Source organism: Dromiciops gliroides, chromosome 3, assembly GCF_019393635.1.
Source record: "Dromiciops gliroides isolate mDroGli1 chromosome 3, mDroGli1.pri, whole genome shotgun sequence".
Lineage (NCBI taxonomy): Eukaryota > Metazoa > Chordata > Mammalia > Microbiotheria > Microbiotheriidae > Dromiciops > Dromiciops gliroides.
Genome location: NC_057863.1, coordinates 581411114 through 581434990, shown reverse-complemented (window position 1 = coordinate 581434990; position 23877 = coordinate 581411114). Strand labels below are relative to the sequence as shown.

Sequence of the window (23877 nt, the reverse complement as noted above, 5' to 3'; positions counted from 1 at the left end):
CAGGTTTCGGCACCAAGTTTTTGTTGTGGGAGAGTGTAGGTATGTGTAGGTTCCTCACCCAAAGAATTGGAAACTAAGCTTTTCTTCATATGAAGGCATGAAAGTGTTTATTTGAGGAAGATGCTAAGTGTGTGGCCAGGGTGATAGAATGGCCCTATCAGCGATGAAAGTTGCTAGATTTATTGAGGGTCTGGGGAAAATTCCTCCCCACCTTCTTGGGATTCTCTTTCACTTTTTGGAATGTTAGTGTAATGATTGGAATGACACCACCTGCTGGAGGCTTACTGTAGGAAAGCTCCAACAGGAGGAGAGGGCCTCTGAGGGCAGGACCATGTGGCTTTCTTTGGCGTCAGGAAGTGACATTGGCTTGTGGGAGGAGGAAGGGGAAGGCTGGCGCACTGGCTCACTCTTTCCTGAGGACTCTGGTGGAGAAGGGAGCTACAAATGCACTCTCCCTTCAATAGATAGAGGAATCTAGGCCTTTCTCTCTCTCTTTCTTTCCAAATTCTTATTCTCCTTAATAAATGCTTAAAAGTCTAACTCTTGCTAAAGCTTATAATTTATTGGCAACCACTCATTAGATATTTTAGACAGTATAGCTAGAATTTTAGACCCTTTCATTAGGCAAGCTCTTATCAGCTGACTGGAGGGTACAAGGAATACCCAGAGTGGTATGTATCCACTGGGTGAAGAGGACAGGATTGGCACATACTTTTCTTCATTCTATTTTGTGATACTAGCTAACTGGTGAAAAGTACAGGATTTTATCTCAAAGCACAGAGTCTCATCTCCAACACTGCCCACCCCCATCAAAAGTAGATGCTGCTGGGGCAGCTAGGTGGCACAGTGGATAGCACTGGCCCTGGACTCAGGAAGACCTGAGTTCAAATCTGGCCTCAGACACTTAACACTTACTAGCTGTGTGACCCTGGGCAAGTCACTTAACCCCAATTGCCTCACCAAAAAATAAAAAAATAAAAAAAAGTAGATGCTGCTGGGGCAGCTAGGTGGCACAGTGGATAGAGCACTGGCCCTGGACTCAGGAAGACCTGAGTTCAAATCTGCCCTCAGACACTTAACACTTACTAGCTATGTGACCCTGGGCAAGTCACTTAACCCCAATTGCCTCACAAAAAAAAAAAAAACAACGAAAAACAAAAAGTAGATGCTGCTAACCTTTCCTAGATTCTGGTTTGCATGCACAGAGGCTGCTCTATGGTTGGATTGGTGAATATTTTAGCCATCCTTTATTACAGGGATGTGGCATACAACTAGGGGAGGGGAATGGGAAATCTTGTAACTTGGAAGTAGTAGCTAGATTCTATACACTAGCAAAATGCCAATTGTTTATCACAATTGTCAGAGAGGACACTGGACTGTGATTGGGTCCCCTCCCCATCCCTATCCCTGATTACAAGGCCCACTATTCATCTAGACTCTCCATTTTCTACCTTTCCCCTTGTGGTAAAGTAATGGAATTTGGCAGATGCCCAGGGGTCCAACTTGATTGACTTAGTAGTATTTGAATTGGGTGTGAATGAGAAACTACTAAGTACCCACTTAAAGATGATTAGATCTTGAGCCACACCTGGCCTGCCCTGTCAGACCTAGTTTAAATTTAGCCAGCCCTGAGAAGGAGTGTCCTCAGAGGCTGTGGACTGCGTCATCAACAGGGAAGCAATCTCAGCCACACTACTTGAAGGACCTCCCCTTTGGGGGAGGAAGAAAAAGGTAGAAAAAAGGACCCAACAGGAAGTAGGGGTCTCTCTCTGGCCTTGGAGCTGCTGTTGGAGCTGACTGGAGACTGGCTGCCATAGAAATTACGGACTCTTGGTGGTAAGTTAATAAAATCCAACTCTTTGAATTAGCTGAGCTGAAAGCGAGTTTAGGTTTTGAGACAGCCTTTGCTAGAGCCAGAGAGATCATCCATATTCCTCTTTCCCTATTTCCTTGTCCTTGACCTTATTAATTTCACCTTTGCTGTGTATTTTATTCCCATTAAATAAAACCTGATTTGTTTGTGGAAAAGAGGCTGTTAAGCTCCTTTCTTATTGGTCTGGGAGAAATAACTTAAAAAGGCAGTACAGAGGGGAGGAAGCTTTGGACCTAGAGGTCCCTTATTATTTTCTGAACCCCAATATTACAGCGAGCCACCCAATTAACTCTCCCCATATTAAATTTTGCCCCTACACCCTCATTTGCCTCAAAATCTTCTGTGTACATGATTTCCCACTCTCTCAGGTGCCACTTCCACCCAGATGTTCCAATTCCTCCCTCCAAATATATAGGATGAATAGCTGTTTCAAGCACTAAACCTCCCAGTGTAAACATTTATCTTTTGCCTGGTGTAAGGCCCTCATCAGGGAAGCTGGGTGGTACAGTAGAAAGAGCACTGGGCCTGGAGTCAGTAGGACTCTTCTTGAGTTCAAATCTGGCCTCAGATATTTACTGTGTGACCCTGGTCAAGTCATTTCACCCTGTTTGTCTCAGTTCCTCACCTGCAAAATGATCTGGAAAAGGAAATGGCAAACCCTTCTAGTATCTTAGCCAAGAAAACCACAAATGGGGACAGGAAGAGTCAGAATGGGGGGGGGGGGGTACTGAATATGACAAACCCCTGAGAAGAGAAAAGCAACCCTGATTGGTGGAAAATAAATGAGGAGGTGGCCTGAGAGCTCTCAGCTCCTCTTGATTACTTGGGTGGGGCTGGGCGGGGGTGGTGAAGAGAAGAGAAGTCTTGTGAGGAGTGAAAAAGGACTGAAAAATTACTTAAGGTCTTCATCTCTAAGATCTTTCCTCTATTCTCAATCTTATCCTAGTATTATCCTAGTATCACTTGATGAATTGCATTTATTAGAATTCCCCTAACTGTATGAAAATCCAGCCTAACATCAGAAATCCTTTGCAATGACAGAGACTGAACCTGGATGATGTACAAATAGGTGTCAAGTCAACCCAGGTTTTTTATTTGGGATATATGGGCCATTTGTCTCTCTATAGACATTTGAGGATAATGGGACAGCTATATAGACACTCTTACCTGCAGAGAACTTTCATCCTCAAGTTAACTGGTGCTTTATGACTTATTAACAAGCACTTTTTGTCTACCAGAGCCACCCTGTCTTGACTCCTGGAAAAATCTGAGGTGTCATAGACTCTCTAAGAAAATATTCTGAGATCGATCTAAGATGGCAACTGTGGAACTAGAAACCACCACCACTCTTAACCCGCAACGTGCAGAAGAAAAAACTGAAACCAATCAGGAGGTTGCCAACCCTGAACACTACATTAAACATCCACTGCAGAACAGATGGGCGCTCTGGTTTTTTAAAAATGATAAGAGCAAAACTTGGCAAGGAAACCTTCATCTGATCTCTAAGTTTGATACTATTGAGGACTTCTGGGCTTTATACAACCATATCCAGCTGTCTAGTAATTTAATGCCTGGCTGTGACTACTCACTTTTTAAGGATGGGATCAAGCCTATGTGGGAAGATGAAAAAAACAAACGAGGAGGACGATGGCTGGTTACATTAAACAGACAGCAGAGAGGAAGTGACCTCAATCGATTTTGGCTAGAGACACTGCTGTGCCTTATTGGGGAGTCATTTGATGACTACAGTGATGATGTGTGTGGAGCGGTTGTTAATGTTAGAGCTAAAGGTGATAAGATAGCAATATGGACTACTGAGTGTGAAAACAGAGATGCTATTACACATATAGGGAAGGTATACAAGGAAAGGTTAGGACTTCCTCCAAAGATAGTGATTGGTTATCAGTCCCATGCAGACACAGCTACTAAGAGTGGCTCCATCCCTAAAAATAGGTTTGTTGTTTAAGAAGACACCTTCTGGGGAGCAGCTAGGTGGCGCAGTGGATAGAGCACCTGCCCTGGAGTCAGGAGTACCTGAGTTCAAATCCAGCCTCAGACACTTAACACTTACTAGCTGTGTGACCCTGGGCAAGTCACTTAACCCCAATTGCCTCACTAAAAAAAAAAGACACCTGAGTATTCTTTCATAGGATACTGCATCAAGCAATCAAGATTTGGGAGCTGAATCAAAGCCTCATCAGAAACAGAGTGGACTACATTTAAATTTGTTTTCCATCTAAAAAGTCTTTGAACTCCTTCTTTGGAAGGAATCTTTACATGTACATGTCTGCTTGCTCTTGGTGTTGTGTGCTCCTAATTGCTCTCTGATCTGTTCCATGAGTTTCTAACTCTGTTTTTCATAGGAAACAGTTATGAAAATAATCTTTTCAAACACAACTCCAATTCACTTGTAGGTTAAGACATCACCTTCCAGATGTCATTGATCCTGTTTGAGAAAGAAAGATAAAAATCTGAGTAGTAGCTGCCCCACTGACCCAACTGACCAATTCCAACTGGGTAATGTTATTTCCTCCCTCCCTCTATCTACATAGGAAATTGTAGTAGCAGCCTGAGAAGACTGAGTCCTTAGGGATGCTCTGGCCACAAGGACACTATGACGATGGAGAAATGCAGTCAATCAGCTTGCTGGGGTCAGTTAGAGATTACTCTTTCCTTGGAGCTGCAAAATAGTTGATTAACCAGGTAGTAGTTGGTCAAACAGATAATAAAGCAGCCACCCAGAAAGCCGGGCTCCTTGAATTGACAACATGAGCTTGGTTGGGAGCCAGTCCTGTTTGCTATATGATTAGGACCAGGTAGTGACAACAATCTCAAGTTAGAAATGTGGAATTTAGCTAATGTCATCATTTTCAAACTGCTATAACTTTTCAGTCTTAGGTCTCTACCCCCACCCGCTTCTCACCTCTATAAAATTGTCATCTTCTTTCTTCAGGGAGTTGAAGTTACACTTCTCCCAGCCATACTGTATGTGCTGTCTGATTAAGGAACATGCCATAAACCTGTACCTCCCCAGGAGTTGAAGTTAGACTTCTCCTGGCTATACCTCTTGTGTGCCAAATAATAAAAACTTTTTACTTAACTTTTGATTGGATTGTGTGAGCGAGTAATTCTTTTAAAGAGGAATATTTTGGGGAACCCATATAGCAGTAACATAACCATACCCTTACCTGTGGGTGCTCTGTCCAAAGGAATATAAATTTTGATAGCTAAAAATCTCACAAGATATCTTGGAGTTTTGAAGCTAGATTTTTTTTCTCTTCCCTACTTATTTAAATTTAAATCTCTTGTCTCATGTCGTTTCATTTATGATTTCTTGAAATATAGAATTGGACACCCAAGCTTTGAGAAAGTCCATTGGATTTTTTTTTTAGTGAGGCAATTGGGGTTAAGTGACTTGCCCAGGGTCACACAGCTAGTAAGTGTTAAGTGTCTGAGGCCAGATTTGAACTCAGGTACTCCTGACTCCAGGGTCGGTGCTCTATCCCCATTGGATTCTAATGGAGCTATTTGACCATGCCTCAAACCCAAATCACTCTGTCTCTCACTGACTGATCAACAGCAGATTCCAGACCAAGTCTCAGTTGGTCATTGTTTGGCTTAGAGTGAATGTAAATAGCAATTGTGTTTGTTTTGGCCAGAAACCCTGAGGGTCTTCCCCTGCCAGACTGATATTTTGTTTGTTTTTTGACTGGGTTAAAGAGGCCACTTTTTTTTTCTTTTTGGTCTCATATCTTACCTAGCTTTAATCACTTAATGGGTGTTACCTCAGAAAAACAGACTTTGGAAAGACCTTAGTAGGGGCAGTTAGATGGTGAAGTGGTTAAAGCACCGGCCCTGGATTCAGGAGTACCTGAGTTCAAATCCGGCCTCAGACACTTAACACTTACTAGCTGTGTGACCCTGGGCAAGTCACTTAACCCCAATTGCCTCACTTAAACAAACAAAACCCAAACAAACAAAAAAAGGAAAGACCTTAGCTTAAAAAGGCCAAGGTCTGCCACTGCTTCCAGATGGCTCTGGAGTAGAGTGTGATGCTGGAACACAGCCCTTCCTCATTTAAATCAAATTCACTTGCAAATCAAGACATCACCTTCCTGATACCATTGGTCTTCTTTGAGAACAAAGGACAAACAACTAACAATATCCTAGTATTCATGTAAGCAGAAATGGCAAAAATTTGCATGTTCATTGATATTAAAATATTTTCCGATATACACAGAAAATTATAAACTGTATTATTTAAAAGGATAGTTTTTAAAATAAAATTTTGATAGCTTCTGTTTTTTCTATCATTACAAGTTCTCTCAACATTTCTTCCCTCATCCTCTCCTAGTGAGCCATTTCATATAACAATGGGTATTTATTGGGGGGGGGGGCAGGGAGAGGGATGGGAGAGGAAAAAACATTCAGCAATACTTATCAATACATTGGGAAAATCTGCAAAAATATGTCATTTACTACATCCATGTTCTATGTATCTCTGCAAAGGGGAAGAGTTGGGAGTGCCTTTTATATCTCTTCTTTGGGCCCATGCTTGTTACTTGAAATTTCACAACATTTGCTTTTGTTTTGTGGTTGGTCTTGCCATTTACTTTGTCATACAATAGTCTTCAAATCTGACTCAAGAAGAATAGGGAGCACTAGAATTGGCCCAAAGAGGGAATAACATATGCACTCATTTGGGTAGAGTCATCTATCTAACCCTGCAGGAATGTAGGAGGGGAAGGGGATAAGGGGGGAAGTGATGAAAGGAGGGCAGATGGGGAGAGGGGGCAGTCAGAAACAAAACACTTGAGAAGGTATAGGGTGAAAGAAGATAGAAAATAGAATAAATATCATGGGAAGGGAATAAAATGAAGGGAAACAGTTCACAATAGTAACTATGAAAAAGAAAAGGAAAAAAATGGTACAAAAAAAAAATTTAGACACTAAAACCAAACATTTGAGAAGGAGAGGTAAGAGCAATGTAAGATGATGATGGTTGACTGATTGATGGACTGATTAATGGATTTCTGATGACTGGATAAAGAGGACTGATTGACGATGATGATAAAATGTATGGTACTTACTTTACTGGGCTATTGTGAAGACAATTCTTTGTCAGGTATAAGATACTATAAAAATGTTATTTATTACTGTTGTTACAATAATCAACCTAATGGGTTTATTGTAAGGAAATCTCAGGGGGCAGCTAGATGGCGCAGTGGTTAAAGCACCAGCCCAGGATTCAGGAGTACCTGAGTTCAAATCCTGCTTCAGACACTTAACACTTACTAGCTGTGTGACCCTGGGCAAGTCACTTAACCCCCACTGCCTAAAAAAAAAAAAAAAAAAGATATGTAAGGAAATCTCTCTTTAAAGTACTATATAAATTTAGTTTACTGTAAAGGAAAATGATGAGTAGGATGCTATAAGAAAAACCTGATGAAAAGTAAAATGTAGAGATGGCTAGGTGGCACAGTGGATAAAGCACTGGCCCTGGATTCAGGAGGACCTGAGTTCAAATCTGGCCTCAGACAGTTGACACTTACTAGCTGTGTGATCCTGGGCAAGTCACTTAACCCCCCCATTGCCCTGCCAAAAAAAACAAAAGTGAAATGTACTGATAATAACAGCACTATTATAAGATTATCTGTTGTGAGTAACTTGGTTATTTTCAGTAATGCAACGATCAAGACAATTCTGAAGGACTTATGAAAAATGCAGTCCATCTACAGAGAAAGAACTGAGGGTATCTGAATAGAGATTGAAGCATAATTTTTTTTTGTTAGTTCCTTTATCTGAAGTTTTGGTTTTCTGTTTTCTTTTACAACCTGGCTAATTTGGAAATGTTTTACATGGCTATGTATAAAATATTTGATGTCAAAATTTGTTTTTACATATAACTTGGAAAAATAAAAAAATCTAAATTATTTTTTAAACAGTTATAATCTTTATTCAGCTTGCTTATTACATCATGAGTTATAAAAACACCTCAAACTTAAAATTTTAAAAAACATTCTAATTTCAGTATAAACCATAAGCTTATATTGAAAATCATTTGTCTGTTTGTTTTAAAAAGTTGACTAAGCATCACTGATCAGGATGCATTGCTGACTGACTTCCCATACTGGGCATGGCTGATATTCCTTCCATTCTATTCATTCCCACAGGTGCAAAGCTTTCCCAATTGTTGTAGCTGCTGTTCATCTCTCCTTGGTTCCCCATGCAAGGTATGGTTGAAAAATTGCTCAAGTTTTCCTGTAAAACTTGGTCACCTTCGTTCTGGTCATCAAAGGCTCTTCCATAAGCTTCATTCAGCACCTGGCTAGGTGTACTGCCATAACTAAACTGGTTTGAGAAGCCCATGCCTCCCATCACTTGGGGATCATAAGCACCACTGTCTGCTTCTGCTATAGATTTCAAGAAGAGCTCTATGTACCTGTGTTGCATATTTGCTTTGTCTTTTGCCATAGCTGCCACAGCATCTTCATGAGTAGCAAATTCAACATCTGCTTCTCCAGTCACTCTGCCATCAGGTCCAGTTTCAATGTATGCTCCCACAGGTTTGAGTGGTGAGAAAAATTCATAGATGTCATTTTCAGTAGCTTTGTAAGGTAGTCCTCTCATGTGCACAAAATGACCCGCTGGCCTCTGGAAGGTAGACCAGCTATCTCCATAGCTATGACCAGACATTCCTAAGTAGTAATTGAGGTCTCTTCCAAAGTGATATTCATGACTATATCCATGGTAGTCATTATAGTCTCCATATCCAATTCCATAGGCACCATAGCTCATTTCTTGAAACCTAGCTCCTCTAGCAAGACTACCATAGCATCTGGCATCCTGAGGTCTGTCATAAGGACTTGGCCGTTGCCTAGCCATTCGCCTTTGAGGAGGATCATGATGCATATGCACTTCTGCCTGGCTGCTCTTGAAGATTTCAATGTACCTGTGCCCCATTCTTTCTTTGTTTTTCTTGAGAGCCTTTTCAGCTATTTCTTGTGAGGCAAACTGCACAAAGGCTGCCCCACTATTCCTCCCTTGAAAGTCTACCGGCAATGTGATCCCATTTGGCATGATTTCCAACCCTGAAAAGAACTGAATGATATCTTCCTTGTTGCAGCTAAATGGAAGTCCTCTAAGGCGTACATAGCCATTGCTGGCAGTGTCAAGAGTATTTGGAGCAGAATGCTTCAATGTCCAATCCATCTCAACACTGTTTGACTTGAATACTTCAACATATCTGTGTGCCATAGTCTCTTTATCTTTTTTCAGTGCCAATTTGACATCATCTTCAGATTCGAGTTCAACAAATGCCACTCCACTTGGTTTTCCCTCTCTGTTATAAATGAAATGAATGCCTGATGCCCCATTTTGAATTTTGCATTCTGAGAAGAAGTTTTGGACATCACTGACTGAGCATGACCAAGGCAAGCCCCGGACCCTCACCACAAAGCCTTCTTCTCTTTCAGTGCTCTGCATCATCTTGCTTAGTCAGCAGCAGCAGCAGCTTGATATGGGACTGCCTTTATACTTGACTTCACCTTCCCTGCAAAGAAAGTTCAATTATTTTTTTTAGTTGACTCATTAAAGTTCTCTAAACAAACCAACCATCATTCATCTGTGAAAAGTTAGCTAGAAATGATCACATTAAGGAAAGATTCACTCTTTCCTATGTTTGTGTGTTTATCTGTGTGTTTAAAAAAAGAATGGGTATTATAGATCAAAAGCTTTTTCTCCATCTATTGATATAATCATTTTTTCTTGTTCTTGTTATTAGCATGGATTATTATGTTGATAGTTTTCCTAATATTGAACCAACCCTGAATTTCTTGTTTAAATCCAACCTGGATATAAGATATAATCATTGTGATATAGTGTTATAGACCTTTTGCCAATATTGTATTTATTTCTTTTTAATTTTTTTTTGCCAATATAGTATTTTTTAAAATTTCTTCTAATATTCATTAGAGATCATTTTCTATATTTTTAGATCACTCCATAGTTTTAGGTATCAAGACCATATTTATATGGTAGAAGGAATTTGGTAGGACCCATTACTTTACAACTTTCTTAAAATAATTTGTTATAATAGGTCTTTGAAGATGCCAAAATTTACATAAAATGTATGTTACTTGGATTTTTTTTTTTGCTTTGCAAGTTTATGGTTTGTTCAATTTCTTTTTCTGAGAATGTATTCTCTGGACTCTATTTTTTGTTCTATTAATCTGAATATTTTACATTTTAAAGCATACATCTATTTCAATCAAGTTGTTGGTTCCACTGGCATATAAATCAGGAAAGTAGTTTCTAGTATTTTTTTTTATGTTGTGAATTCTTTTTTAAATATCAAATTAACTAATGTTGATCTATTTTATTGGCTTTATTTTACTTAAAAAAAAAACCACTGGCTTCTAGTTTTAATTATTAATTACTTCTATTTCTGAAAGGGCCACATTGAGTTTCCACAATATAGTTTTAATGGCTATTTCTTTCTGTGACTCATTGAGCTTTTCCCATTACTTATACTTTTTTGTACTGCTTACGGTATTTTTATTTTACTTAGAAGCTCTAGATTTTGGCTATGATATTCCTGAATGTTTTCAATTAGGGGTTTCTTTCAGGAGGCAACTGGTGCATTCTTTCTATTTTAACTCTAGCTTTTGACATTAAGTTGAAGTCCAAAAGAGGAGATTCCTTTCAGAGGTATGGACAGAAGAAGAGATTATGAACAAATGATAGAATCATAGTAGATAAAATGCAGAACTTTTAGTACACACAAAGTGGACATTTTGGCATAATAACAACTAGAATTTATATAGCACGGTAAGGTTTGCAAAGCACTTGACAAATATGATGATCTCATTTTTGTACTCAACACTGGGAAGTATCCCCATTTTACAGTTGAGAAAACTGAGGCAGACAAAGGTTAAGTGACTTGCCATTGGTGGTACAGCCAGTAAATGCCTGAGGCCAGATTTGAACTCAGTTCTTGACTCCAAGGAAGTGCTCCATCCACCAAACCACCAAGCTGCACAAACAAAAATCAATGCAGTTAAATTTAGAAGGGAAACATTTATCTGGGGGCAGGGGGTGGGGGAGACTTTTGTAGGAAGTTTCTCAGATGAAGGTCTGATAAAAATATATAAGAATCAGAGCCATTCCTCAATTGATCAATCGTTAAGGGATATGTATAGGTAGTTCTCAAAGGCAGAGATCCAAGTAATAAACTTAGTACAAAAAAATTTCACATCACTAATAGAGAAAGAAAATGATTACTTTAAGGTTCTACCTCAGTGTCATCTGATTAACAAAGATGACAATAAAGGACAAAGACAAAGGTTGGGGAGGTTGCAGAGACACACATACACACAGACTCACTTACTCTTTTGGCCCAATCCTATCATTAATTGGCACCTATTCCAAGGAGTTAAAAGAAAGAAAGAATGCGCACGCAGACACGCGCGCACGCAGACACGCGCGCACGCAGACACGCGCGCACGCAGACACGCGCGCACGCAGACACGCGCGCACGCAGACACGCGCGCACGCAGACACGCGCGCACGCAGACACGCGCGCACGCAGACACGCGCGCACGCAGACACGCGCGCACGCAGACACGCGCGCACGCAGACACGCGCGCACGCAGACACGCGCGCACGCAGACACGCGCGCACGCAGACACGCGCGCACGCAGACACGCGCGCACGCAGACACGCGCGCACGCAGACACGCGCGCACGCAGACACGCGCGCACGCAGACACGCGCGCACGCAGACACGCGCGCACGCAGACACGCGCGCACGCAGACACGCGCGCACGAAAACCTGGAAAGTCAAAACCCATCAACTGAGGAATGATTGAAATTTCGAGACACCCCAATAGTTCAACTTTGAAACTTATCTGCACAAGTTAGTATAAATTTTTTAAAAGGAAAGCAATGGAGATTAAATGGAAATTTTTGGTTTCATAGATAATCCTCTTTCACTGTTCATCTTTTTATATAGAAATGTTTGTGCTTGTCAAAATTTATAAAATTCAGAATAACAAAAAAGGTCATAGTTAAATTTAGATAGTCCAAGTCAAAGAAAAAATAGTGTAAGTGGCTGAAAAGAGTGCAAGTACCAAGGACTCACAAACAGGAGCATGGAAAACAATGCTGCAAGTGATCACATATGTGGGGTGAGGGGTATGACTCTATGCCTTTTCCCTGGCATTTTCTTAAGCCTGTAATGCTCTCCTCCCTTGCCTCTATCTACTGAACTCCGTGGCTCCATTCAAGGTTCAACTCAAATATCCTACTTTCTAGAGCAGGCCTTGCCCCTTGCCCCTGCCACCACCCCCCCCCCTTCCCTCTGATTACCTATTATTTACCCACCATATATTTTCTATGTAGTTGTTTGCATGGTGTCTCCTCCTTAGAAGGTGAGCTCCTTGAGGGCAGGGGCCATGGTTTTGTCTTTCTTTGTATCTCCAGAATTTAGCAGAATGCCTAGCACACTGTAAGAGCTTAATAAAGGCTTGTGGTCTGACTGCCTACAGTACTTGCCAAGGAAAGCAGTGGGTGCTGGATCCCATCTCAGGACCTCCCAAGAGTTCAGCTGCAGCCATTCTTATTAGCCAAGACAGGCCAGACCATCATCATAGCCAAAGATCAGAATCAAGAAGACAATCCTGGCCTTGTGAGTGGAAAGAATCTTGTTGGTATCAGGCTGACCACATGACAAACAACCAGCCTCTATTATCCCATTTGATACTTACAGCTTTGTGGATTCTGATACTACAAGTATTAAAATCTCTGTTTACCAGATAGCAGGTGACTTGACCATGGTCATGAAGCTACAACCATGTCACAGGCACTGAGTCATACCCCATGTCTCTAATTCACTCCATGTACAAACAGGCCATCTTTAAATTTCCCCAGGAGGAAACTTACCTTTGCTAGCCTGCTAGGAGGCTTCTTGGTCAGGAAAACAGCTCCAGCAGAGTCCAGGCTCTGAGCAGAGATCTCTCCAACTGAGCCAGGACTGAGCTTTTATATACTTTTCTCAACTGTCTCCTCCCCTTTCCTATTCACATTAATAAGCTGTGAATTCCAACCTCAACAGGAGTGGTGGTAGAAAAATCCCTTTGTTTCCCTTCACAAAGGACCCCCACCCCCACCCCCAGGGCTTGGCTATTTTATCTACTCTATGCTTCCCACTTCATTTAGTTACATTTAACTTCTTTTCTCCTTTCTGAGTGTTCACAGATCACAAACAATGAAGAGGATAATTATTCAGTTGACCATTTGATCACATCAGTCTCCTAAGCACTGAAGAAGTGTAAAGACAGAAAGAGACTCCTCTTTATTCCAGTGAAAAGATATTTTTTACTTAATGTTCACATGTTTCTGGAAGGCCTTACAACAGGATCCCAGCATCTAAGTAAACCAATCAGGACCCAAGCTTCATCTTTTCTGATTTCTACAATAATTAATTACTACCTACTTGGAGGGAGTCAAAGCATCCTCAGTAGCCACAGACCATGGGGGCAGGGAAGTCCCATCAGTCATTCAGTGAAGCCATGACCTCCAGAAATAGGGCACTAAAGGGACAAACAGGAAGAGAGTGACTTCCCCAGCCTCAAGAATAGCCTAGAACAGCGATACTAAAGAAAAAAGCTAAATTTCTGGGGTAGACTATAGAGTTTAAAGTAAGAAAACGAAGCACCCTGAAGTACAGACATCTAGGGAAATACCAAGAAATAATATGAATGGGAATAAAGGTACAGCTTCTTATAAGTGCAATCACCATTTCCAGCCTGAATACACAGCAGTGGCTCATTTGCTCCATGGTTCTCCCAGACATCGTCATAAGCATCATAATCACATTCAGATGTCACTTTAAGGTTTGCAAAAGGCTCTTTACATTTATGGTTTCATTTGCACCTAAGAAACTTGTGAGCTAGGTACGATTTTACCCATTTTAAGGCTAGGGAAATAAGCTGAAGGTTAATTAACTTAAGTACCTTGCCCTGGTTTTCACAAGTAGTAATTGAAGCACAATTAGAATTCAGGTGTTTCTGAGACCAGCACTCTATCACCACCTAGCTGCCTCAAATCTTCTCTGCTTTCTTTTTTTAAAATCTGATGTCAAAATTTATTTTTACATATAATTTGGGAAAATAAAGAAATTCTAAATAAATTTTTTAAAGAAAAGGAAAAAAAAAGTAGGCCGAAGCAGCCTCAGTGTTGCTGATTTCCCTTCCATCCAGGAAAGGGAAAAGCAAGAGAGAAATTGGTGTGAATCTCAAAACCTACCAATTCCCCAAAGCACCAGAGGTTGGCTTCCAAAGGGATCACAGCATCAACCCTTTTACAGCAAAAGGTTACTAGAGCAAGCTTTAGGATGTTTGTCCATGGTTCCCTGTGATTTACTTTGATCATTAGTGATATGAATCTGGCCTAACTCAGAGGTTTTCTCCTTGAAAAGCTAAACTAAAGGATGGACACACCTAAGAAGTAGAGGGAGATAAGTGGAGCCAGAGACAAAGATAGCTCCAGAAGTCTGGACCCACCCCACCCAGAGATAAGACCATTGGGCGTAGCTGCTACCTGAGCTATGCCAGGGGACAGAGAAACCCCCCCTCCCATTCAAACTTTCCTCACCCCCAAAGGGAACTTTCCATAGTCAGGTGGTCACCCCATCCTTCCCCCCACCATCCATGCTCTATAAAGGCTTTGACCTTCCTTCTGGTCAAGGAGAAAGGTGTCTCAGAATCATGTCCATAAGCCACCTCCTCCCCTTGAGGGAAATCTTTGATTTCCCTCTTGGTCACTTTCTCTTGCACTCAAATAAAAGACCATTTTATTCTAATTGGATTGTGTGCTAAAGGTATAATTCTTTATAAAGAAATACCTAAGGACCCCCACACCACCTATTTCCCCTGGGACATTAGGAAGTGACAACAGATGTCCTTCAGTTCATCCCACATAGGCAAAGTCTGGACTTTCCAGTAAGGGAACAATCTGTGGGCCCTGCGATGAGCCCCAGGGACATGAGGCTCATATTGGCCAAGTCAGGGGACTTGGTCATTAGTATTGCTGGTCAAAAGCTGTCACCAGTCTCACCCTGACTGAGGTGGCTTCTAGCCAAGCAGAGGTTGACCTAGTAGACACTTCCTGGCTGGAGTCTCTGGGCTGGTGACTAAATGGTTAATCAAGCTTCTTGGTGTTCCAAACACATCCTTAATGGTGAGCTAGAAAAGGTAGTTTGAGTCACGTGGAACTCTCATTTCTGGGATCAGTACTGGTATGGAAGGTGACAGCAACATGTATGGAGTAGTTACAGCCACAAGAGCTATGGTGGCATTGGGCAGGGACAAGGTGTGGGAGTCATTCCTTTTTTTCTTTTTTCTTTTTTTTGCCCTGTTGGGTGTATTTGTATGTGGTAGGAAGAGGAGGTGAGGCTACCTACCACTGTAGTTCCTGATACTGGAATATTTCCTATTTCTACAAAATTAATCATAATAATACCATTAGTTCAAACATAAAACATTTAATTAATGATAAGAAAAAAAAAAGATACACAAAATAAGGGAAATACAATAATCAATACATCACAGTCCACACACTAACCTGGGTCACATTATCCTACTATAGCAGTAGGGGAGGAGCATGTGTATGGGACCACTTTAACTCTGGGACTGTAGGTTTTCTTCATAAATATTTTGTGCCACAAAAAGCTGCTTTTCTGCTAATGACTGTTCTTCTGGTTCCCCCCACTTTTCCTTCTGGGCAAATCAGCATTTCTTCTGCTCTCAAATTGATGAAATAGTGACATTCACCCCTAAACCAGTATTCAATGTTATACTATTAAAATGACAAGAATTTCCCAGAAATCAGAGAACTGCCAAGTTCCTCAGGATGGATCTCATAGGAAATACAGACAAGTCCATGCATCTTCTCACTCAATTGGATTTGACATCATACAATCAGATCTTATCTTATTATTGGAAAAATCAATTAAAAATAGAGTTGGCTGGGTTGCTGCATTCACTCCATCATCTTAGATCCATCCCCTCATTTTGGGGGGGGGGGGAGTGGGGCAATGAGGATTAAGTGACTTGCCAAAGGTCACATAGCTAGTAAGTATCAAGTGTCATAGGCTAGATTTGAACTCAGGTCCTCCTGAATCCAGGACCAGTGCTCTATCCACTGCGCCACCTAGCTGCTCCATCTCCTCAATTTTTGAATGGTTTATTTAACAAGTTTCATTTGATATAACATATGTAAAAGGAAATCCCAATACAGTGAAAGATTGAAACCAGTGCCTCACAACTTAATGTAAATACCAACACCAAAGTCCCACAATATCCATATTGTTTCTCAAAATTGTCCTCACTGACTTAAACCCCTCCCCTTCCCCCACACAATCTTAAATGTGCCTTATAGCAAGGCTTCTTAAACTCTTTCCATTTGCAACCCCTTTTTGCCTGAGAAATTCTTACAAATCTTTTACTATTGCCAATTTTTTTGTGACCCCCACATTCAGTTATGTGACTCATATGGGGTCATGACCTACAGTTTAAGAAGCTGGGCCTTATAGGATGGTAAAGGAAATAAACTAGAACATGTCATATGTTTCCTTTATAGTTCTTTCTTTTAAAAAAGAAAACTGTTGGAGGGGATATAGAAAAATTGGGACTGTAGTGCACAGTTGGTGCAGTTTTGAACTGATCCAAACATTCTGGAGAAAAATGTGGAATTATGCCCAAAGGGTTATAAAACTGCATATCCTTTGACCCAGCTACTAGGTCTGTATCCCAAAGAGATCAAAGAAAAAAAGTAAAAGCTGTATGTACAAAATATTTGTGCCAGCATTTTTTATGGTTGCAAAGAAATAGAAATTCTGGGAATGCCCATTAATTGGGGAATGGCTGAAGAAGTTGTAGTATATGATTTTGATGGAATACTACTGTTTTGTAAGAAATGAGGAGCAAGGGCAGCTAGGTGGCGCAGTGGATAAAGCACTGGCCCTGAATTCAGAAGTACCTGAGTTCAAATCCGGCCTCAGACACTTGACTAGCTGTGTTACCCTGGGTAAGTCACTTAACCCCCATTGCCCCACCAAAAAAAAAAAAAAAGAAATGAGGAGCAGAATGGTTTTAGAAAAACCTGGCAAAACTTATATGAAGTGACACAAGGGGAAGTGAGAAGAACCAGGGGAACATTGTACACAGCAACAGCAATACTGTATGATGATCTGTAAATGGATTAGGTATTTTGAGCAATCCAATGATCCAAGACAATTCTGAAGGACTTATAAAAATTGCTTTCTACTTACAGAGAATAAATTAATGGAGTCTGAATGCAGAATCAAAGCATACCTTTTAATTTTCTTTATTTTTATTGCTTTTGGGCGGGTTCATTGTCTTGTTGAGTCATTTCATTCTTGAATAACTTCATGACCCTGTTTTTTCTTTTGAAACATGGCTAATATGGAAATATGTTCTGCATGACTTAGGTATGCATGATCTATTAGAAAATTATTTCCCTTCACAATGGGGGGAAGAAGGAAAGGATGAAAAGAATTCTGAACTCAAAATTTTAAAAATCAAATGTTAAAAATTGTTTTTTACATGTAATTGAGAAAATATTGTTTTAAAAAGCATGTTTCCCAAAAATACATTTTAGTATTTTTGTCTATCATAAGAGTAACATTTAATACAAATGAGATTGCTTTAATCTCAATACTTAAGTACACTCATACAACATAACAATCTTGAGAAAATTCAGCTTGCTTATCACTTCATAAATATCTTTGGGAGTTATAAAAAAACCTCAAACTCAAAATTTAAAAAAACAATTCTAATTTCAGTAACAATGTATAAACCATAAGGTTGTATTGAAAAACATCATTTTTGTTTGTTTTTTAAAAGGTTGATGACTAAGCATCACTGATCAGGATGCATTGCTGACTGACTTCCCATACTGGGCATGCCTGATATTCCTTCCATTCTATTCATTCCCACAGGTGCAAAGCTTTCCCAATTGTTGTAGCTGCTGTTCATCTCTCCTTGGTTCTCCATGCAAGGTATGGTTGAAAAATTGCTCAAGTTTTCCTGTAAAACTTGGTCACCTTCGTTCTGGTCATCAAAGGCTCTTCCATAAGCTTCATTCAGCACCTGGCTAGGTGTACTGCCATAACTAAACTGGTTTGAGAAGCCCATGCCTCCCATCACTTGGGGATCATAAGCACCACTGTCTTCTTCTGCTATAGATTTCAAGAAGAGCTCTATGTACCTGTGTTGCATATTTGCTTTGTCTTTTGCCATAGCTGCCACAGCATCTTCATGAGTAGCAAATTCAACATCTGCTTCTCCAGTCACTCTGCCATCAGGTCCAGTTTCAATGTATGCTCCCACAGGTTTGAGTGGTGAGAAAAATTCATAGATGTCATTTTCAGTAGCTTTGTAAGGTAGTCCTCTCATGTGCACAAAATGACCCGCTGGCCTCTGGAAGGTAGACCAGCTATCTCCATAGCTATGACCAGACATTCCTAAGTAGTAATTGAGGTCTCTTCCAAAGTGATATTCATGACTATATCCATGGTAGTCATTATAGTCTCCATATCCAATTCCATAGGCACCATAGCTCATTTCTTGAAACCTAGCTCCTCTAGCAAGACTACCATAGCATCTGGCATCCTGAGGTCTGTCATAAGGACTTGGCCGTTGCCTAGCCATTCGCCTTTGAGGAGGATCATGATGCATATGCACTTCTGCCTGGCTGCTCTTGAAGATTTCAATGTACCTGTGCCCCATTCTTTCCTTGTGTTTCTTGAGAGCCTTTTCAGCTATTTCTTGTGAGGCAAACTGCACAAAGGCTGCCCCACTATTCCTCCCTTGAAAGTCTACCGGCAATGTGATCCCATTTGGCATGATTTCCAACCCTGAAAAGAACTGAATGATATCTTCCTTGTTGCAGCTAAATGGAAGTCCTCTAAGGCGTACATAGCCATTGCTGGCAGTGTCAAGAGTATTTGGAGCAGAATGCTTCAATGTCCAATCCATCTCAACACTGTTTGACTTGAATACTTCAACATATCTGTGTGCCATAGTCTCTTTATCTTTTTTCAGTGCCAATTTGACATCATCTTCAGATTCGAGTTCAACAAATGCCACTCCACTTGGTTTTCCCTCTCTGTTATAAATGAAATGAATGCCTGATGCCCCATTTTGAATTTTGCATTCTGAGAAGAAGTTTTGGACATCACTGACTGAGCATGACCAAGGCAAGCCCCGGACCCTCACCACAAAGCCTTCTCTTTCAGTGCTCTGCATCATCTTGCTTAGTCAGCAGCAGCAGCAGCTTGATATGGGACTGCCTTTATACTTGACTTCACCTTCCCTACAAAGAAAGTTCAATTATTTTTTTTAGTTGACTCATTAAAGTTCTCTAAACAAACCAACCATCATTCATCTGTGAAAAGAGTTCTCTAAATTATATATCATATCATCCTCTTTAACTGTATCTATTTTTAAAATTTCTTTTTCTTATGTTTTTGGTTTATCTAGCACTATAATATAGAAGTGATCATAGACAAGTTTGCTTTCCCCTTGATCTTATTGTAAAGGCCTCTAATTTGTTCCTTTTACATTATCATTCTGGCTCTTTGTTTTAGAAAGCTAGTCATTATCACATTAAGGAAAGGTTCACTCATTCCTATGTTTGTATATCTGTATGTTTAAAACAAGAATAGGTATTATAGAGAAAAAGCTTTTTCTCCATCTATTGATATAATCATTTTTTCTTGTTCTTCTTATTAACATGGACTATTATGTTGATAAGTTTTCCTAATATTGAACCAACCCTGAATTTCTGGTTTAAATCCAAATATGGGATATATTCGTTGTGATATAGTGTTATAGACCTTTTGCCAATATTGTATTTATTTCTTTTTAATTTTTTTTGCCAATATAGTATTTTTTAAAATTTCCTCTAATATTAGAGATTATTTTCTATATTTTTTCATCACTCTATAGTTTTAGGTATCAAGACCATATTTATATGGTAGAAGGAATTTGGTAGGACCAAATTTACAACTTTACAACTTTCTTAAAATAATTTGTTATAATAGGTCTTTGAACATGTCAAAATTTACATAAAATGCATGTTACTTGGATTTTTTTTTGCTTTGCAAGTTTGTGGTTTGTTCAATTTCTTTTTCTGAGAATGTATTCTCTGGACTCTATTTTTGTTCTATTAATCTGAATATTTTACATTTTAAAGCATACATCTATTTCAATCAAGTTGTTGGTTCCACTGGCATATAAATCAGGAAAGTAGTTTCTAGTATTTCTTTTATTTATGTTGTGAATAACCCTTTTTAAATTTTTTGATACAATTAATTTAGTTTTCCTCTTTTTAAAATGTCAATTTAGCTAATGTTGATCTATTTTATTGGCTTTATTTTACTTAAAAAAATACCACTGGCTTCTAGTTTTTAATTATTAATTACTTCTTTCTTTTTTTGGTTACATATGTCTATTTCTAAAAGGGCCACATTGTGTTTCCACAATATAGTTTTAATGTCTATTTCTTTCTGTGACTCATTGAGCTTTTCCCATTACTTATACTTTTTTGTACTGCTTACGGTATTTTTATTTTACTTAGAAGCTCTAGATTTTGGCTATGATATTCCTGAATGTTTTCAATTAGGGGTTTCTTTCAGGAGGCAATTGGTGCATTCTTTCTATTTTAACTCTGGCTTTTGACATTAAGTTGAAGTCCAAAAGAGGAGATTCCTTTCAGAGGTATGGACAGAAGAAGAGATTATGAACAAATGATAGAATCATAGTAGATAAAATGCAGAACTTTTAGTACACACAAAGTGGACATTTTGGCATAATAACTAGAATTTATATAGCACGGTAAGGTTTGCAAAGCACTTGACAAATATGATGATCTCATTTTTGTACTCAACACTAGGAAGTATCCCCATTTTACAGTTGAGAAAACTGAGGCAGACAAAGGTTAAGTGACTTGCCATTGGTGGTACAGCCAGTAAATGCCTGAGGCCAGATTTGAACTCAGTTCTTGACTCCAAGGAAGTGCTCCATCCACCAAACCACCAAGCTGCACAAACAAAAATCAATGCAGTTAAATTTAGAAGGGAAACATTTATCTGGGGGCAAGGGGTGGGGGAGACTTTTGAAGGAAGTTTCTCAAATGAAGGTCTGATATCCAAGATACATATACAATTGATTCAAATATATAAGAATCAGAGCCATTCCTCAATTGATCAATCATTAAGGGATGAATCAACTTAGTATAAAAAAAATTTCACATCACTAATAGAGAAATAAAAATGATTACTTTAAGGTTCTACCTCAGTGTCATTTGATTAACAAAAATGACAATAAAGGACAAAGACAATGGATGGGGAAGTTGCAGTAAAATAGGCAAATTAGTGAATAATGGGTTGAGAACTAGTCCAGCCATTCTGGAAAGCAATTTGGAACTATATACTCAAAATCACGCAGAGACACACGCACAGACACACGCACAGACACACGCACAGACACACGCACAGACACACGCACAGACACACGCACAGACACACGCACAGACACACGCACAGACACCTGGAAAGTCAAAACCCATGGATTGATGAATGACTGAAATTGAGAGACACAAATAGTAGAACTTTCAAACTTATCTGCACAAGTTAATATAAACTTTTGAAAAGGAAAGCAATGGAGATTAAATGGAAATTTTTGGTTTCATATATAATCTTCTTTCACTGTTCATCTTTTTATATAGAAATGTTTGTGCTTGTCAAAATTTATAAAATTCAGAATAACAAAAAAGATCATAGCTAAAATCTAGATCATCCAAGTCAAAGAAAAAATAGTGTAAGTGGTTAAAAAGAAAGAGTACAAGTACCAAGGACTCACAAACAGGATCATGGAAGACTATGCTGTAAGTGATCGATCACATATGTGGGGTGAGGGGTATGACTGCCTTTTCCCTGGTATTTTATCAAGTCTGTAATTCTGTCCCCTTCCTTGCCTCTATCCCCTGAACTCCTTGGGTCCATTCAAGGTTCAACTCAAATATCCTACTTTCTGGAGCATGCCTTACCCTTTGCCCTTTGCCCTTTTTCCTTTGCCCCTTGCCCCCCCTTCACTCTGATTACCTTTTATTTACCCACCATATATTTTCTATATAGTTGTTTGCATGGTGTCTCCTTAGAAGGTGAGCTCCTTGAGGGCAGGAGCCACGGTTTTGTCTTTCTTTGTGTTTGAAGCACAGCTAACCATTCATAGTGTTGCACAGCTCTAATGTTGCTAGCAGGTCACTGTTCAAAAATTCCAAGCAGGTAGCAGTTGGTGAGTGAAGGCTTTTAATCATCTTCTTGAAGATGGGTACTCTTCTGAATGTGCCACAGAGTGTACTGAAGTCAGGTCACTCAGCCCTATTTATATCCTTCAAGGGGTCCCCTCTGACCAATCACATTAAGGCATTTAAATACCCTTCATTTACATACTCCCCCCATCAACATACAGCATGACAATAATAACCAATCAGATTGAACCAAATGGACCAATCACAGTGCTAGAAACTAATCAGGTGGTACAAGTTGACCAATCAGATTTTACAAACTACAATACCAGGCCTTAAACCTATTCTGGGCAAGAGTATCAGCTCCTCCTTAGAACAATACTGTGTTCACATATATAAATCTTCAAGAAAACCTGACTTGGGGTTTGACCAATCATATTGCTCCATTTATGGACTAATCAGATTGTAGCCTCAGGCCCCAATCCTATGCTAGAGTAAGAATGTCCCCATTCCCCACTAAACAGTGCTTGTATAAACATAACCTTTCAAAACAAAACTTAAGTCAGGGCTTGAGCTACAAGTTACCTGGGGATCACCTCAGGCACCTCAAGGTGAACCTCAAGGTGAACTCCCAGCCTAACTCCACAAAACCCAGGCCCTTCTTCAGGCCTTCTGTGCTGGGTAGCCCCCTGCTGGGAGGTTTGGGCCACAAAGCTGTAGGGCCTGAAACCAGATTCATTCTCTGCCTTTAGGGCTCTGAGAAGAGTCCAAATATAGTCTTTTCTCTCATTTGTATCCCCAGAATTTAGCAGAATGCCTAACACACTGTAAGAGCTTAATAAAGGCTTGTGGTCTGACTGCCTTCAGTACTTGCCAAGGAAAGCAGTGGGTGCTGGATCCCATCTCAGGACCTCCCAAGAGTTCAGCTGCAGCCATTCTTATTAGCCAAGACAGGCCAGACCATCATCATAGCCAAAGATCAGAATCAAGAAGACAATGCTGGCCTTGTGAGTGGAAAGAATCTTGTTGATATCAGGCTGACCACATGACAAACAACCAGCCTCTATTATCCCATTTGATACTTACAGCTTTGTGGATTCTGATACTACAAGTATTAAAATCTCTGTTTACCAGATAGCAGGTGACTTGACCATGGTCATGAAGCTACAACCATGTCACAGGCACTGAGTCATACCCCATGTCTCTAATTCACTCCATGTACAAACAGGCCATCTTTAAATTTCCCCAGGAGGAAACTTACCTTTGCTAGCCTGCTAGGAGGCTTCTTGGTCAGGAAAACAGCTCCAGCAGAGTCCAGGCTCTGAGCAGAGATCTCTCCAACTGAGCCAGGACTGAGCTTTTATATACTTTTCTCAACTGTCTCCTCCCCTTTCCTATTCACATTAATAAGCTGTGAATTCCAACCTCAACAGGAGTGGTGGTAGAAAAATCCCTTTGTTTCCCTTCACAAAGGACCCCCACCCCCACCCCCAGGGCTTGGCTATTTTATCTACTCTATGCTTCCCACTTCATTTAGTTACATTTAACTTCTTTTCTCCTTTCTGAGTGTTCACAGATCACAAACAATGAAGAGGATAATTATTCAGTTGACCATTTGATCACATCAGTCTCCTAAGCACTGAAGAAGTGTAAAGACAGAAAGAGACTCCT

At 40.0% G+C, this 23877-nt stretch overlaps 2 protein-coding genes across 2 annotated transcripts; one reads left to right on the top strand and one right to left on the bottom strand.

The window, feature by feature from the left end:
* The first annotated feature begins 3188 nt into the window (after positions 1 to 3188).
* LOC122750420 (eukaryotic translation initiation factor 4E-like) lies at positions 3189 to 3844 on the top strand. Its single transcript, XM_043997144.1, has one exon. It carries the CDS (start codon positions 3189 to 3191, stop codon positions 3837 to 3839), a length of 651 nt encoding a protein of 216 aa, XP_043853079.1. The 3' UTR covers positions 3840 to 3844.
* A 4122-nt stretch (positions 3845 to 7966) lies between these two features.
* LOC122748001 (heterogeneous nuclear ribonucleoprotein H-like) lies at positions 7967 to 19205 on the bottom strand. Its single transcript, XM_043993747.1, has 2 exons — positions 18110 to 19205; positions 7967 to 8322 (listed from the first exon to the last, which is right to left on the bottom strand). Exons 1-2 carry the CDS (start codon positions 19203 to 19205, stop codon positions 7967 to 7969), a joined length of 1452 nt encoding a protein of 483 aa, XP_043849682.1.
* Between the last annotated feature and the right edge of the window lie 4672 nt (positions 19206 to 23877).

Bases quoted from the DNA above. Each gene is read 5' to 3' on its own strand.
- LOC122750420 (XM_043997144.1), top strand. From the start codon at position 3,189: ATGGCAACTGTGGAACTAGAAACCACCACCACTCTTAACCCGCAACGT.
- LOC122748001 (XM_043993747.1), bottom strand. From the start codon at position 19,205: ATGATGCAGAGCACTGAAAGAGAAGGCTTTGTGGTGAGGGTCCGGGGC. The intron at 8,323-18,109 runs ATCCCCAAGTGA...AAGCAAATATGC, and splicing joins AGAAGACAGTGGTGCTTATG to AACACAGGTACATAGAGCTC.